The sequence below is a fragment of the Coturnix japonica genome, chromosome Z (assembly GCF_001577835.2).
Source record: "Coturnix japonica isolate 7356 chromosome Z, Coturnix japonica 2.1, whole genome shotgun sequence".
Lineage (NCBI taxonomy): Eukaryota > Metazoa > Chordata > Aves > Galliformes > Phasianidae > Coturnix > Coturnix japonica.
Window position 1 is genome coordinate 25,286,492 of NC_029547.1, and position 17,101 is coordinate 25,303,592.

General features: G+C 42.7%; 1 protein-coding gene across 4 annotated transcripts in view; it reads left to right on the forward strand.

The window, feature by feature from the left end:
• Positions 1-793: 793 nt before the first annotated feature.
• The window catches only part of LOC107306118 (lysine-specific demethylase 4C-like), a 67,187-nt gene continuing 50,879 nt past the window's right edge, over positions 794-17,101 (forward strand). Inside the window, exons 1-2 of one of the 4 annotated variants that reach the window (XM_015848976.2) lie at positions 794-1,043; positions 11,466-11,630. In XM_015848976.2, coding sequence (XP_015704462.1) covers positions 11,487-11,630 — 144 coding nt within the window. In that variant the 5' untranslated portion in view covers positions 794-1,043; positions 11,466-11,486. Of the gene's footprint in view, positions 1,044-1,294; positions 1,488-1,735; positions 1,898-11,465; positions 11,631-17,101 lie in introns of those variants that run through there. The other 3 variants (XM_015848977.2, XM_032441262.1, XM_015848978.2) reach the window with 3 other exon arrangements.

A 17,101-nucleotide genomic window follows, 5' to 3' on the forward strand; every position in this document is an offset into this window, starting at 1 on the left:
TCTTGAACACCTCCAAGGACGGGGCATCCACAACCTCCCTGGGCAGCCTGTTCCAGGGCCTAACAACTCTCCTAGTGAAGAAGTTCCCCCTAACATCCAACCTAAATCTTCCCTCTTTTAACTTAAAACCATTTCCCCTTCTGAGTTCCTTTCGAGGACTGTAAGATCACAAGAGAAGGAAGGAACACCTCTTCTCCAAGCTAAACAATCCCAGCTCCCAACACCTGAAGGGACTTCTTTAGTTATCTTCTGGTCACTTTTTGCTACTTTAACAATAAGCCTTCAAACTAAGATGGGAGACAAGGGGTGATAACTGATAAAAACTAAATACATGACAACATAACAGGGCTCAGCCTCCACCACACAGAGATAAAAGTGATGTTAAAGACCGAGACGAGGCGGGACGGGACATGACGGGACGTTGTGTGGTGGTAGGAATGCTGCTTGCAACACCGCAGTCCGTGGGTTCGAATCCCCCCTGTGGCACAAGTGGTAGAAGTGCCGCTCTGCTACACAGAGGCTCGAATCCCGGGGGTTGGACTCGATGATCTCTACGGTCCCTTCCAACCCGCACCACACTATGATACTATCACTATGATACTATGATCCAGCCATACCCGCCCTGTTACACAGCGCACCCCCCGCCCCGCGCCGCTCACCCCACACAGACCCCCCCCCCCCCCCAAGCCTCCCGGCACCACGTGACCCTCGTAGCGCGGCGCATCCTCCCGCCCGCAGCGGCTCCTCCCGGGGGCGGTGCCGGCCCCGGCAGCCGCTGGGCACGTGACGCGACCGCCCGTCCCCGTCACGTGTTCCTCCCGCTGGGCCTCCGCGCTGCTCCCCTCTCCCGGTCCTCCCCACCTCGGGCGTGCGAGAGCCGGGCGCATGCGCAGCGCGCAGCTGTCATCGGCGCACGGAAGAAGCCGTCCCGGGGAGAACGAGGGGCAGAAGGTTGGGAGTGTTCGCTGGGTCCGGGCGGGACGGGGCACAGCGTGTATCCGCGTCGCTCCGCTGCGGTCGCCGGAGCCTTTTCTGTCGGACAGGTGCGGGGCGGCTCCGGGCCGGGCGGCGGCTCCGTGGGCGGGAGGGTTCGGAGGCTGGAGCTGGCGGCGGGGCGGGGGGAGCCGCGGGCAGGTGCCGGGCAGCGGGAGCCGCGCTCTACGTTCCGGCCCTGGGCTCCGCAGCTTGGACGGAGTTCGGGGCGCTGGCGGCCCCCTGCTGCCCGCCGGCGGAGCACGCGGCACGGGGTATCGGCGGGGCTTCTCCCGGTGCCGCGGTTCATTCATTTCTCGGCGCAGCTCGGCTGTGCCTGACGTAACGTGTCTGGAAGCGGCGTCGAGGCGAGTTGTCGGTACCGGCGCGCACCCCGCACCTGCTCCGCTGCCACTCCGCCAACTGCGGCTGCTGCCGAGGTGCTGCGCTGGGCCGAGCGTCCCGCTGCACAAAGCGCCGACACGCGTTCTGGTGTGAGATCGAGGGGAAAACAGGTGACTTTGTACCCGGAGAAAGCAGCGTCTGTTTGGGTGTTGCTGAGCTGTAGGTTGTAGCTACTTGGTGCTCCTTCTGAGGTGTGAGCAACGGCGGGAACAGAAGTTACCTGGTAGTTCCTAAAATAGCAGTTCTTAAGCTTAAACGCTTTCCACCAGAAATAAACGCAGCAGCAGCGTAATGCGGGGTGTTTGCTGTCGCCCTGTGATGTTTTCTTTGTTACGTTTGGGGTGAACGTGGTTGTTGCGGCGCAGCTCGGGCCTGGCCCTGGGTCTGCCTGGTGCTGCAGAAGGGCCTTCTGCATGCGGGGATGTGGAGAACAGGCACGGTTTGATTTCTGCTCCTTGGAACAAGTGGAGCCGTGCCAGTGTGTTTGGACAGCTGGTGGTTGGCTTTTATCACAGTCCAGGTACTGATGGGTGTAAGGGCAGGTTCTTTTCCTTGGCCTGACACAGGAAAGAATATCTCATCCAAGTACATGGATGGGATAAAGCAATAGCTAGGTCAGAATTGGAGCCAGTGTCTGTAAGAGAAAAAAAACCTTTAGTTAATTTCGTCTTAAAGAAAAGCGCACAACATTTTTTATTTGGTTTCTGAGGTTTCTGTGGTAAACATGACAAAAAAAGGGAAGAAAATCAGGTTCTTTAATTATTAGTCCTTAACTCTTGGCAACGTTATTTTTTATCTAGTGTCCTGATTTTTAAACAAGGTAAACAATTCTGCAGCTAATGTACAGCTACCACAGTAATGAGTTCAGTTCTGAAGACTGTGCTGTAAAATGCTAGTTGTTGTGATCTCACTAAGCTATTATGAACAAGCACAGTAACTGTGCAGCAGAAAGACTGGTAACTTCACATATAACTGAAAAGAGAAGTTGACTGAGGAGATTAAGGACTTCTATGGTCCTTTTTCAGCTCTTAAATGGGCCACTTCTTGGTTCTGTGGTCAACTCAGCTTTTTGTCTGTAGTTGTCTTTTGCAGGGGGGATGTTTCTGCAATATAAAGCTGAATGGGGCATTTGGTTTTGTTTAGATTTGCTTTACAAAGGTCTTAATCTCCCCTGTCCCCCATTTGAAAAGCTAGTGTATTTTTAGGTTCATTTTTAATGTGCGTGGAGTTTTGAATGTAACATCTTAGTGTAATTACAGTTTTAAGATTTTTAATACATGTCCAGTAAAATACACCTGTAGTTGATTGATGACTCTTCATATCTCAAAACAAATGAGTCGTATGTTGAGTCCTTGGTTTTCATTAAGATTCAGAGACAAATAAGATATTTTGTAGGAATCCATTATCTTTCTAGTTCTGTAATTAAATGACAGTGAAGGTTCTTGCAAGAAGTTTCTGAAGCTGTAGTTTGGGTATACAAAGCATTAGAACATACTTTAGTTTTCTCAAGCAGTATCCTGTGTCATAATTCACTGTGTTGTAAACTTAAATTTTGCTCTGACTTCATTTCCCTTGTTTGAAACTGTGATGTTAAGTGTAGTGGTAAGTTACCTTTTCCCTGGGAGTAGCTTATACAGTTGACTTAAGCAAGAACTTGTTTTCTTTTTCTTGATTCTATTTAATTGTAACACTAGGGGCAAAGCATATTTAGGAAAATACAGGCTAGCTGTAGGTTAATTCAGTATGTTAAATGGGTTAGAATTCAAAATATATCTTATAGTGAACATTGCAAGAAGTTCTTCAGTATCTTAATCAGTTTTGCTGCCAGGCCTGGTGGGAACTACTTTGATTACTGCAGATGTTGTAGGGGAGTTTCACAAACAAAATGCATTGTAGTTCCTCAGTTCCCTTGTGATATTTCTGCCTATAAAATACAGTATTGCTTGAGTGTAGTTTTTTTTTTCTTTTTATTTAGCTCTGTTGACCTTTGATTTCCTGCTGGGTTTTGTCTGATGAAATTAAAGTTTTAGTTGTTAGCAGGTAGCCTTACCTTAGGTGGACCTGTGTAGCCACTCCATCTGCCTTTGTGCTGTAGATTATTCTTCTAGATCAGGTTTTGTTTCACTTTTTTCTTTTTGTTAAAATGTGTTTTATAAATTGCAAAAACTGTAATTGGGTATATGGCTTAGTTGTTAATTATTGTAATTTTTTTTTTTGGGAAAAAAGTAATTTTGGTTTGAAAACTAAAAAGTTGGGAGGAAGTATAGAAGTCTGCAAACAGCTGTGAGTAAAGGAACAGAAATAAGTTGAGTAACTTGATTCCTAAACATTAGGGGTTTCCTTAATGCCCGAGTTTGATTTCAGGTTTAGCTATTTGAAGTATTTGATCTCAATAAGTGATGAGAAATAAGTGAAAATAAAATGAGTAAAAAGTACTTAAAGGAAAATAATTGTCCTGGCAGGCTTTTTGGTTAGAGTGTTGTAAGTATGCCTTATGTTTGAGCTGGTGATACTTGGAAGCTCACAATGTTCTTTCGTCGCCCCTATGGAAATCACTTCTGGATTTATTCAGATACAGCATTTGCAGGATCTTGCTGTACAAACCTTAAGTGGGTGGCTTAACAAATTCTGCCTTACGCTGCTTGTATGACAAGGTGATACCTTATGCTACAGCTGTAAATCCAGCACAGGCACAATGCTGATTCTTTCTCCTTGCTTCTATCACCTGATAGAATACCGTGCATTAGAGTTGCATGGTTCCCTTGTACTGATCGATCAGTCCATTTTAGGTGGTCTGCTCCTTGTAGACAAAAGTAGGACATTTGGTGGCCTGTGATCATTTTGAAGTGAGGAAACTTCTGGTTGTGTGAGCAGAGGAAATGCTTTCTTTGCTGCTGTGAGTGTTGTAGCAGGCCATAGAAACGTGGTACAGCTATACCACAAATGTGCTTGTAGTCATATATTTCACTTAAGTAATAACAGCAGAACTGCATGTGTGACTCCTTCCAGGCTGCTTGGTGTTGAGTCTCTGGTTCTAAGTGTAAGACAACTGCATGATTTCATTTCCTTTAATGAGAGGAAAGATGCTGGCTAGGAAGGTCATACGGTTAGTTCTGCACCTCTGACAAGCTCTGTAGTTTCAGGTGTGCCATAAGCAGCACAGGTGAAAAACTCTCCTTTGTTTCTCAGCTTGTGAATGCTTGCTTTTTTTATTTTTTTATTTTATTTTTTTTTATTTTTTAACTTAGTCCTGTCTTGGTTCCTCATCTAGTAAAGACTTTTGCCATGTGACTGCAGCTTAAATCTAATCATCGTTAATCTAGCATATTTCCCCCTCTTCCTCCCCCCCAAAAAAGTTTGTGGTTTTCAGGATTCTTTGAAATCAACTACATTTGTTTACAAGGCTGACTTTTGCAAGGAGATCTGTAAAGGCTTCTTTGAGGACTGTACCTAATTCAGGAATGTTGATACTCCATTGTGTTAATTTGTGGTTTGATCGTGTCTTGACTGTTGCTTGTGGTTTTTGCGTTCCTTTCCCCTAGCTAAAAGTAACTTGCTGGTTCCAGAAATAGAGTGTAGGAATGGTCAGTCAGAAGAACAGAATGGATTTTCTGCAGGGAGCCTTCAGCCTAGAAAGGAGGTTTCTGAAGGGAGGCTGTGGTAGAGGCCTTGAAGTCATGTATGCTCCAAAGGTAAACTTTAGAAAATAGAGAGCTGCTTCCAGCACGTGTGTGAGATTTCAGTTGAAATTAGAAAGTGAAATAAGCAAAGCGTACTGTAGACGAAACATCTCCTTGATAGTGGTGTACTTGGTCAGAAGGTTTTTTTTGTTGTTGTTATTAAAGGCCCACAGAGTTCGAAGGTTGCAGATAGAGAAGTCCTGAAACTGTATGAAGTGCAGAAATATTCTCTGCAAGACCTTCTGAGCTGTGAATTGCTGACAAGTGAGATGGGAAAGTGCAATTGTACATTTATTCTATTCTTTTTTCAGAGGTATCTGCTGTTAGTAGCTCTAGGAGCTGGATAAGCTGAACTATTGGTGTTTCTAGAGGCTGTTACTGTCACCAAATGTGGACTACAGATTTTAATGAAAACAAAGTATGAAAAGTAAAACCAATTGAAATACAGGCTGCAGGTGAAAATGAGGAAAAAATACAATTTATTTTTCTAGCTCCATGTCTCAAATCAGTTGTTTTAGGATGGTTTTTACTGCAAGCATAGCATTGGCGATGAATGGCTACAGGATGAATTCAGATTGTTTTCCAGTTAGGTACTTCTGGCTTCAAAATAGGTCATTTTTCTACTCTGGAAATAAGTGCTTTAGAGGTAGTACCAGGACATAAAAACACAAGCTTGAAATGGTTTGTCAAACTGTCTAGAGTCAAGTTGAGATGATAGTGAGAGCTTTACAATATGTTCACCAGCCTAGATACCAAGTGTTATAAGCTTCCATAATCCATAAGCTTCCATAATAACTTAGTACTCCTATCATTTCAAACTTAAATTTGTTTTTCCTTATGAATGATGGGTATCTGATGGATATATACCTTATTATGAGGTTTAACTTATAAGTACCTCATTTTATAAACTCAAAGCATTGTGGTGCAACTGTTAATGAGGTCAGGTAGCACAAATTACTGTTTTAGGGTTCCTAATAAATAGAACCTAATATCTCTTTTCCCAAGCCATGTACATATACTAGTTATACAGTTTGCATGCACACCTACTACAGGAACAATTCAGACAACTATGCAAAGTCAGATTGGTTTCAGAATTAACTGTTTGCATGCTCAGTAATAGTTGCATAAGCAAACTATTCTGTTGTGTTTCCGATTTTCTTTGAATCTGATTTATGAAAGTTTGAGGAGTCACATGGAATTTACTTAGAAATGAAGCCTATAAACATCTAAAAGATATGCAGGAAAATGCAGAAGCGAACTTTAAAAAAAATCTGTTATAAAAATAAATTACTGGATGAACTTAGAGTTTTTACTTATAAGCTGCTGTTGGGACTATTATTATAGATTGAAACTGGTGTTCTCACTGCTTGTTTCCCTTCCAACTCTTGTAGAAATCCTGTTAGCTACTTTAATTTTTTTTCTTCTCAGGATGAACTGATTCTTCTTGAAATGAATTACAGTTCCGCTGTTAGCATGTGTGAAATTTTTGCAGGGGGGAAATAAGAAAAATCACAGAATTATGGGGTTTGAAGGGACCTCTGAACATTATCTAGTCCAACCCTTCTGCTACAGCAGGCTCCCTAGAGACATACAAAAGTGTGCAGGTAGGTTTTTTAGTATCTCCAGAGAAAACTCTGTCACCTCTGTGGTGGGCAGTCTGTTCTAGTGTCACCTTTAAAATAAAGAGTTCTTCCTCATGTTTAGGTGGAACTTTGTGTGTTCCAGTTTCTGCCTGTTGCCCTTTGTTCTGGCACCACTGAAAGGGGTCTAGCCCCATTTACTTGACTCCTGCCTGTTAGATATTTGTAATATTTGATAAAAACCCCTCAGCCTTCTCCAGTCTGAACAGTCCCAGGTCTCTCAGTCTTCCCTGGTAAGACGCTGGGTTTTTCTCCCCAGTCATCTTTGTGCCTTTGCTAAACTCTCTCTAGGAGTTTCCTGTCTTTCTTGCACTAAGGAGCCCAGAACTGGACGCAGTACTCCAGATCTATTCTGACCAGGGCAGAATAGATGGGGAGGGGAAGGGGGAATCAGCTCCTTTAACCTGCTGGGTATGGTCTTTGTAACGCACCCTAGAATACAGATGGTTTTCTTGGTCACAGGATCCTGGTTCCTGGTCACCCTGTTGTCCACCAGGATGCCCAGATTCTTCTCAGTGGAATTCCTTTCCAGCATGTCACCTCCTAACCTTTACCGATGATGTGGTTTTTCCTCCCCAGATGTGGAGGCTGGTGTTAGTACTGCTTGTCAAGAAATATCTACTGCAAGCATCTTTAGAAGAATAATGTGTCAAGCCTATTGTAATTAAAGCCAGAAACTCCAATTCCCTGCTGGTGAGGGGTGGAACTCAAAATACTGGTTAGTTCATTGTGTGTTAGAAGAAGAAAGAAGTGTGTAGAGTTGGAGATCTGATAGCTTAGTTATAAGGCTGAGAGTATTGGAATGCTGAAGATTTCATGCAGTAAGACTTCAGGTTAAAGCAGGTTTTCACATGCTTTTACTATCTACAGATTAATGCTCTTTTTTTTTTTTTCTTAAATGGTTTTCATTTTACTTCAGTAGTGAATTTTTAGCAGTGTGAATTTGCTTGTAATTTAATTAAATCCAATTATTAGTTTAAGTTTCTCTATTGCGTAATGAATAAATGAAACTTGGAAGATTTCTCCCATTTCTGGGAACAATATATTCTGTGTTCTTTTGAGGGAATCAGGGAATTTTTCATGACACATATGTGTTTCAACAGGTAACTCTTCCACCATATTTAGTGATGTAGTATAGAATCACAGACTATCCTAAGTTGAAAGATACCCACAAGGATCATTATCTCTAACTTGTATCTTCACCAAAGACCAGCTGTCACGTTCATCTGGGACAGTGGGGCTTGGGAGCCCAAGCACATGGTTCTTGCTGTGGCAGGTTTGTGGGAGTGTGATGTAGTCAGTTTACCAGGCCTCCCCATATTTTTATTTCAGCCATTGTCCTCCATACCAAAGAGACTTTATCTCCTTGGCTTGTTTAATTGAAGTTCACGTGCCACGTTCATGGATTATCTGTGCAGTAGTGCCCACAGTGAAGACTACTGAAAGTCCAGGCTTCCGCAGCTTGTCATGCAGGACTCCATACAGAAGCCTTCCACCTTTGATGCTTTCCTCCAGTGCTTCAGTCAGACGCATTGGTGATCAGGGCATATTATTGTTTTATGCAGTTCATTGTATGGAGAGCCTCTTCAGCACGTCAGCTCCTCTTTCGTTGATATTCCAAGAATCTTTGTCTTAGGGCCAGTCCATGATCACTTAAAAGGCTCCTGGATGACTTGGATTCCCTATTTGAGCCCACTCTAATCAGTGTGACCCAACCTGCTTATTCCATGCAGTATCAGTTGAATTACATGTGGGCCCTCCCTTTGAATGTCCTGTGCAGGTAGTTGGGGTGCCATTAAAAAATGAAGCCATATGTCTGAGAGTGTTATGCATATATTTATTGAACTTCAGCAGCTTGACCTGTTCCTGGTGTTCAACATTAACCTCCTCTTTTGTCTCTCCAAGCCATTCCCTGGGGTCCAGTGACTGTCATGGGAGACCATAGTGCATGCTCTTCTGCTCCTCCTTGTGAGGAAGCTGGATGTCAGTGGAATCTCCCCCTGGTCTCCTCTTTGGACTGTGCAAACCAGGGGACTTCAGCTGATCCTTATGTCTTCCCCTCTGGACCTTTCTTCACCTTTGTATATATCTAATAATTCTGTCCCCTTTTTGTAATGTGGTGCTTGGAACTGCACATGGTGCTCAATGTGAGGCTGTACCAGTGCAGTGTAGAGCAGTCTTTTCCCTCGACTGGCTGCAGTGTAGTGCTTGATGTACCTCAGCATATGGTTAGCCTTCCTGGCTCCCTGATTACACTGTTGATTCAAGTTCAACTTGCTGTCAACCAAGACCCCCAGATCTCTTTCACTGGAGCTGCTCCCTAGTGTGTCATCCCCCCATCTGTAAGTAAAGTCAGGGTTACCCCTTTGTAGGTTCAGAATCTGGCATTTGCTCTTGTTAAACTTTATGTGGTTGATGATTGTCTCTGATTTATCTTGATTTCTTGAGGCCTCTCCACCCATGATGGGCTTGGAAGCTCCTCCCAATTTAGTATCAGCAAAACATGCTCAGAACACCTTCTAGTTTTTCATCCAGGCAGTTTATGAAAACATTAAAGAGAACTGGTCCTAAAATGGATCCCCTTTTGTGATTAATGTAACCTCATTTACTATGACTCTTTGGAGCCAGTTGCTCACACAATTAGGCTTTTGTAAGATGTGGACATGACAAAAATCAGTCCACTGATTGCTTAGGGAAAGCTGTAAGTGGTAGCTGCCCAATACTAATTTGAGTAGCTGAGAATCTGTTGGCTGTAGCTGTACATAGGGGTCATTTTATGTTTTAGAATGTAGTGAAAACAGTCCCATAGATTCTGCATTTTATTCTATATGAGTGTTTGGTGTGTGTTCAAGCATACAGTGTGTTAAGTTTGTGTGTTGTAGGTGTAGGTAATTAAGAGTCTCCCATAACAGATTTGAGTTACGATGCTGAAGCATGCAGAATGTTACTCTTCTGTTCATCCCTCAACTTGTATTGATAGTGATGGTTGCCTTGACCCAGGTGCAAGACCCGCATTTGGGTTTGTTGAACTTCATGAGGTTGTCATGGGCCCACTGCTCAAGCCTGCCTAGATGCCTCTGGAAAAAATAACCGTGCCTGCAGGCTGTATTGTATAACAGTTAGTGAAGTAGTTTAAAGGTATGAAATAATAATGATGGACTATCAATTTATTTTTGCTGGTAAATAGTTCTTTTAGAGGTGATATGTTTGTGTACACCGCACTCGTACGCACATATGAAATTGAAAGGCTAAAACTGGTTAAAGAGAGATCAACTACCCTGTTTTGTTATCTTTCCAATGTCATTTTATTGTCAGTGAAGCATTAGGAATAATAAGCTCTGTATGCTACATGGCGCAATGGATACAAGCAAAACAAGCTTTAACTTCAGATATAACCTAATCTCATTGACTTGGAACTGGTCATCATAACAAATTTATATGTGGTTCTTTAATGGATGGGACTAAGTGAAGGATGTGTTAGATGCATGGCATGTGTTTACCACCAGGGGAAAGTATCTCAGTTTTATATGTTAGGGTGTGCTTGCCTGTATGGACATCATAAGCATATTTTAAATAACAGAAATAACCCTGGATTAACATAGTACTGATTTCTAATCATTGGAGGCTTGCAGAAATATAGTTAATTTCATTTCAATCAGATGTGGAAATTAATGCAGGGGGGAGGGTAGAAAAGAGGGGAGTGTTGAAAAAAGAAATGTAATTGTTAAAAATGGAGAGTGGTCTTCTAGGAGAAGTAGGAAGGCAAAAACATAAGGGCACAGAAAGCAGGCTGAATGTTTAAATGCTAGTAGGAAAGTGAAACATGTGAAGACATTCAGGAAAACTGTACGTAGAAATTCCCTTCAAGTGATTCATATCCAATCTAAGAGAGATGTGAAGCTAATGAAATTACTGACTAATGTGCTAACATACAAGCAATGTAAGATGACATGGTTTAGTAACAAAACTGTAGATGTGTTATGTTTTGCACAGATAGGGTCATACAATCTTTAAGGTTGGAAAAGACCATTAAGATCATCTAGTCAAGCACATCATGTCCGTATCCCTTAAACCTTATCCCTCAATGACAGATCCTCCCTTTCCTTAAATGAGGAATTAGACAGCAAATTACTGAAAAAGCTAGTCAAAACTGACTTTGTAAGATTACGGTGTAACCTTGTAGATGGTCATCTTATTGCAACCTGGCAATGCAGTCTGATACAATTCTATGTAAATGTTACACGAGTTAGAACATCCAGGTACTCTTTACCTACATTTGTAGGGTGGTTGGAAGTTCATAATCAGTTTCTTCGTGAACTAAGTGGGAGTGGTAATATTCAAGTGGGAATAGTAATATGCGTAGCTGCTTAGTCTAGATTATACCTATAGATTATAGATGTATACATTACATACTGTGTAATATAAATATCTACACTGAGAAATGGAGCAAGCTGTGAATGCATCAACACAGAAAGTTAATAGTATGGTGTTAAGGGTGAAGTTGAAAAAGGGTGTTGTAAGAACGGCAGGAAGATTGCATGGATTTCTGTACTGGATTTTTATGTAGTTGTTGCTTATGGTAAATATGCCTTCAGGGTAAGGGCTGAGTAGTCTTAAAGGAGTGGGGAGAGAAAGTGAGTATCTTATTTGTGCCTTTTGTAATACTGTGGAATTTTGAGAACTTCTTTCCTCATCAAAACTTACGTTGAATCTCAGATGCTGTTTGACAGAAGATTGTTCTATTTAACTATGTAATTTTATTTTTCAGCTGGATTGGAAGTGAACCAGGATGGCGACGGTCACGTCTGATAGTCCTCCAAACCCAAGCTGCAAAATCATGACTTTTAGGCCTTCAATGGATGAATTCAGGGAGTTCAACAAATACTTAGCATACATGGAATCGCAAGGTGCTCACAGGGCTGGAGTTGCAAAGGTAAACATCTTTCATATAGAAGGAAAATTGTTCCTAATACTTATTTTCCTAATACCTTTATTTCACTGATTGTGATACTGATCTTATTAGCTTATAACATTTTTCTATGTGAATTTCAGTGAATTGGATGCTGGTCTGTATTTCTGACTGTAGTTTTTGTGTTGTGCAAATGAATGAAGATGCTCTTCTCTTTCCAACCTTCAATTTTTAGCATGTTTGCAACAGAAAACAAGGAACTTTTCTTAAGTCAGGTTTAAACTAGTTTTGGTAACACAGAATGTATACATAGGGAAGAAATTTATATACATATGTTGCTCTGAAAGTTATGCCTCCAATTTATTTTCATGAGAACACAGTTACAAAGAACGAAGTAGTGCTCCTTGATATAGCACATTCTTAGCTACAAAACAGTGTTTTTCAGCACAGTTGCCATTATTGCCTATTCATTTTGCCAATGATGAGAGCCTGCATGCGCTGTGCTTGTTTAAAAAAACAGAAACAAAAAAAAACAACAACAAAAAAGTACACAAGTGGAGTTAACCCACTGTTTCACAGCTACTATGATTGTGTTGCTAGGAAAATGTTGCCTGTGCAATGCTGCTATTTACTGGCCCAAATGGCTGAAAGTCAGAATGTGTGAAATCTAGACCATGCTGTGGATGTGGTAGGATGGTCCAGCCAAGGTTGGCAGTGTACTCCATGGTCTTTAGTCTTGTATGGGGCCTGGTTTTACTGTGTGGTAAGAGAGAAGTTGTCATCTTCTCTGTCCTAAATTTGGAAGTTCAAGCCTTCAGCTTAGTCAGTGTCATGTTTTAGCGGAGTTGCTAGCTTATCTGGGTTGCAGGAAATCAAGAAAGATCATCCCTTTCCTATCCCAAAAGACAGTGAACATCACATTATGTTCTAGGGCTTAATCTTTGATGAGGAATTCATGTACCTCCACTCCATGGACTGCTATTTTCACTCCAGCTTACTGTGGTGATACCATGTTTCATCACCAGTAGTGATGTGATCCAGGAAACTGTCACAGCTGTCCTGACAAACAGGCATATGATGTTCTTTGTGGTCCTGTGTGAGCACTCATGGTGCTAATCTGGTGCAATATTCTTTGCAGTATTCCAATATTGCCACCATTGTTTCTGACATGTTGATGTCAACATTCATCTTCATACAGTTTCCTGGTTGTAATCCACAGTTTGAGACGCACTATGTTGTGACAGCTATGCACCATCCAGCATCTCTCTGTACTGAGAGAGTACAACAGGATGTACTAGAATATTGACAGGAGGTTTCAACCTTGAGTGCTCTACCACCAGCATCTGCCTCTGATATTATAAGCCAACATCATAAAATAGGAGACATGAATTTTGGAGTAGCCCTTGTGTGTGAAGAATATTAATAGAGAGGTGTTACTGTAAACTAGAAAATTCTCATCTGTTAGATGGCAAATTCAGCCCCTTAGGCTTGCATATAGCTGTACTGAAGCAGATAATCACACTACAGTCAGTAGCTGTATGTTTTAAGGTTAGTGAGGCACTACTGAGGTTAAATCTGCATTTGTTTATTTTTTGTGGTTTTTTTTTTTTTTTTTTTTAAATAATGAGAATTAAATGTAGAATAAAATTATGGAAAACGCTTTTTGAGGTCATGAAGTTCAACCATTCATCTGTCTACCAGGTATACGACAGGACCATGCCACTAGATGACACATCTACATGCTTATTAAATAGATGGTGACTCCTCCAGCTTGTTCCAGTACCTAGCCACTCTTTCTGAGAATAAATTCTTCCCGATATCCAGTCTAAACTTCCCCTGCTGTAACTTGAAGCCATTTCTATATGTCTTGACACCTGAGTCACGATACTGACTTCCTTCCTACTACCTTCTTTAAGGTAGCTGTAGAGAATGATCATGTCTCTCCTTTTTTTTTCCAGGCCAGGCAACTCCAGTTCTCTCAGCCACTTCACATAAATTTCTAATCCTTGAACCAATTTTGTTGCTCTTTCCTGCATGTCCTAGAGCAACTCAACATTCTTCTTGTAGTAAGTGACCCAAAACTGAAGATGGTACTCCATGTGTGGCATCACCAGTGCTTGTGTATAAACAGTCTCTTCCTAGTCCTGCTGGCTATGCTATTTCTCATGCAGGCCAGGATGCTGTTCACTGTCTTGTCTGTTTGGGTTCATGTACAACTAGTTGTTGACCCACACTCCCAAGTACTTTCCTGCCAACTACTTTTTCCCCAAGCCCATACAGCTGCATGCCATTGTTATGACAGTTTCCCCAGGAGAATACTGTGAGAGACTATGTCAGAGGCTTTGCTGAAGCCTAGGGTAGACTACATCAACAGCCTTTCCCTCATCTTTTGGTCTGGTCACCCAGTCGTAGAAGTAGATGAGGTTGGTCATGCACAACTTGTCCTTCATGAACCTGTGCTGGCTGGGCCTGATCTCTTGGATGCCATGCACATGCTGTGTGGTGTCACCCATGATGATTTGTTCCATAATTTTTCCTGGTACTGAGGTCAGGCTGACAGGTCTATAGTTTCCTAGATCCTCCTTACGGCCCTTCTTGTAGATGGGAGTCACATCAGCAAGCCTCCAGTCCTCTTGGATCTCTCCAGTTAACCAGGAGTGCTGGTAGATGGCTGAGAGCAGCTCAGCAGTCACTCCTGCCAGCTCCCTCAGCACCTGAGGGTGGAGCACATCTGGTTCCATGGACTTGTGGCAGTCCAGGTGGAGGAGGAGCTCTTTAACTGTCTCCACCTGAAGTGGTACACCTGAAGGGGTGTATTATGTGTTCTATCACAGACGTTCAGATCAGGGTGTAAAGTGCCCTGAGGATAACTGGTCTGACTACTAAAGGCAGATGTAAGGTAGGTGTTAAGGACCTCAGCCTTCTCCTTATCCTCAGCGGTCACATTTCCTGCTGCATCAGGTAAGAGGAGAACCAAGGAAAATGTCCATCACTTACCACTGATATATTTGTAAAAAGATTTTTTATTCTCTTTTACTGCGGTGGCCAATCTAAATTAGAGTTGGACTTTTGCCTTCCTAACTTCCTCCCTGCATACCTTAGCAATCTCCTGGTAATCTTTCCAGTAGCCTGTCCCTGCTTCCAGGGTCATAGACTCTCTTTTTCTTCTGGAGTCTCAACAGTAGTTCCTGGTTCATCTACATCTGTCTTCTTCCCCTGCGGCTTGCTGTACAGCATTCAGGGACAGCCTGTTCTTGTGCCTTCAAGATTTACATCTTGAAAAGCATCCAGGCTTCCTGGACCCCTTTACCCTTAAGGAGTGACTCCCAGGAGACCCCTGCTACAAGTGTCCTGAACAGGTCGAAGTCCACCCTCTAGAAGTTCAGGATAGCAGTTTTGCCATTCACCCTTCTGACATCTCCAAGAACAGAGATTTCTACAATTTCATGGTTGCTCTGCCCAAGACAGTCCCCAGTCTTCACATCTCCTAGCAGTCTTTCACTGTTAGTGAAGAGCAGGTCTAGCAGGGCACCACCCCTGGTAGGCTCTCGTACCAGCTGCATAAGGAGGCTATCTTCCACATACTACAGAAACCTCTTGGACTGCTTCTTCCACACTGTATTATATTTCCAACATATATTGTGGAAGTTGAAGTCTCCCAAGAGAACAAGTGCTAGTGAATGTGCAAATTCTGCAAGCTGCTCGTAGAATGCCTCATCCATCTATTCATCCTGATTAGGTGGTCTGTAACAGACCCCCACCAGGATGTTGCTCCTGCAGGCATTCCCCCGACCCTTACCCACAGTCACTCAACTTTATCATTCCCAACCTCAAGCTCTTCAACATCAAAATAGTCTTTAATATAAAGGGCTGCACCACTGCCCCTTCCTTCCTTGTCTCTCCCTTCTGAAGAGCTTGTAACCATCCATCACAGCACCTCAGTCATGGGAGCGGTCCCACCGTATTTCAGTAATAACAACTAGGTCATAGTTCACCTGATGCATAATGGCTTCCAGCTCCTCCTGTGTGTTGCCTGTGCTCTGTGCATTGTTTTATGTGCACTTCAGCCAAGTCATGTGCCTTGCCTGCATCCAGCCTACCCAGGTCCTTCTGCACAGACTTTCTACCCTCAAGCAGATCAACACTCACACTCTGTGTAATGTCATTTGGGAGTTTGCTATGGTTGCACCCAATCTTGTCCAGAGATTTTATCCAGTTGATAAAAACATTAAATGAGACTGGCTGCAATACTGAGCCTTAGGGAACACTGATTGTAACCATCTGCAAACCACTTTTAACTTCATTCACAAGAGCCCTTGGTGCCTGGCCATCCAGACAGGTTTTTGCCCAGTGAACACTACATCTGTCAGTTTCTCCAGGAGGGTGCTGTAAGAGGCACTATCAGGTACTATGCAAAAGTGCAGGTAAACAACATGCACAGCCTTCTTTCTTTGTCTACCTAAGCAGGTGATCTTATCATAGAGGTAGATCAGGTTAGTCACGCAGGGCCTGTCTTTTATAAACTCATGCTTGACTGAGTTTGATTAGCCAGTTGTCCAGTACGTGCTGCGTGATGACGCTCCGTGACTTTCCCTGGTACAGAAGCAAGTCTGACAAGCCAATAATGCTCTAGATCCTCCTTCATGTTAGAAAGGCATCATGTTCACTAAGCTCAAGTCAGCTGGGACCCTTCCCTATGTGGCCAGCAGTAAATAAGGGAAGTGGGCTGGTGAGCACTTTTGCCAGGTCCATCAGTACCCTTGGGTGGATCCCAGTCAGCTGCACAGGTTTGTGTATGTTCAAGTGGACTAGCAGGTCACTGACAGTTTTCCCCTTGATTTTAAGGGCTTCATTCTGTTCCCTGTCTTCCAGCTTAGTGGTCTGGGCAGTTGGTTAATTATTGGTCATAGTAGTAAAGTCTGAGGCAAAGAAAGCAGTAAGTATACCTTCAAGCAATAGTATATCCAGAATGTTACAGTAGTTACTCCTCCCCTAATGGAGAGTTGTTGTCAGAGATTAGATCTGATGTAATTTAGTGTTGCGTCATATTTGTGCCTTATCTGTTTTGTCACTTCTGAAATGAACAGCATGCAGGGCAGGTCTAGAAATCCTAACTTAGTTATTTTAAGCTGCTTCTGGGAACGGCTCTCCTCATTACTGGGACTTTAAGCTAACAGAGTGAAATCAAGATATTTAAAATTGAGAGGAGAGAAACAAACTTTTCTGAACATCTCAAACTTTTAAAACCATTTTTCTTTGTGACCTCTCAGGTCAGAGTGCATATAGAACAATTCTGAACTCTTCTCTGCAAAGAGGAGTAGAAATAAGATAAACTAAAGTCAGGCTTCTTTTTATTTCTTGTTTCTTACAGTCAACTATATATTATGAAATCTGTTTGTGTGGGAATGAGCTATTACAGACCTCATCTTTGAGAGTAAACTTACCAGCAAGTCTGTTGCTCAACAGATCTACTTATATTAGCGTATAAGTTGGCC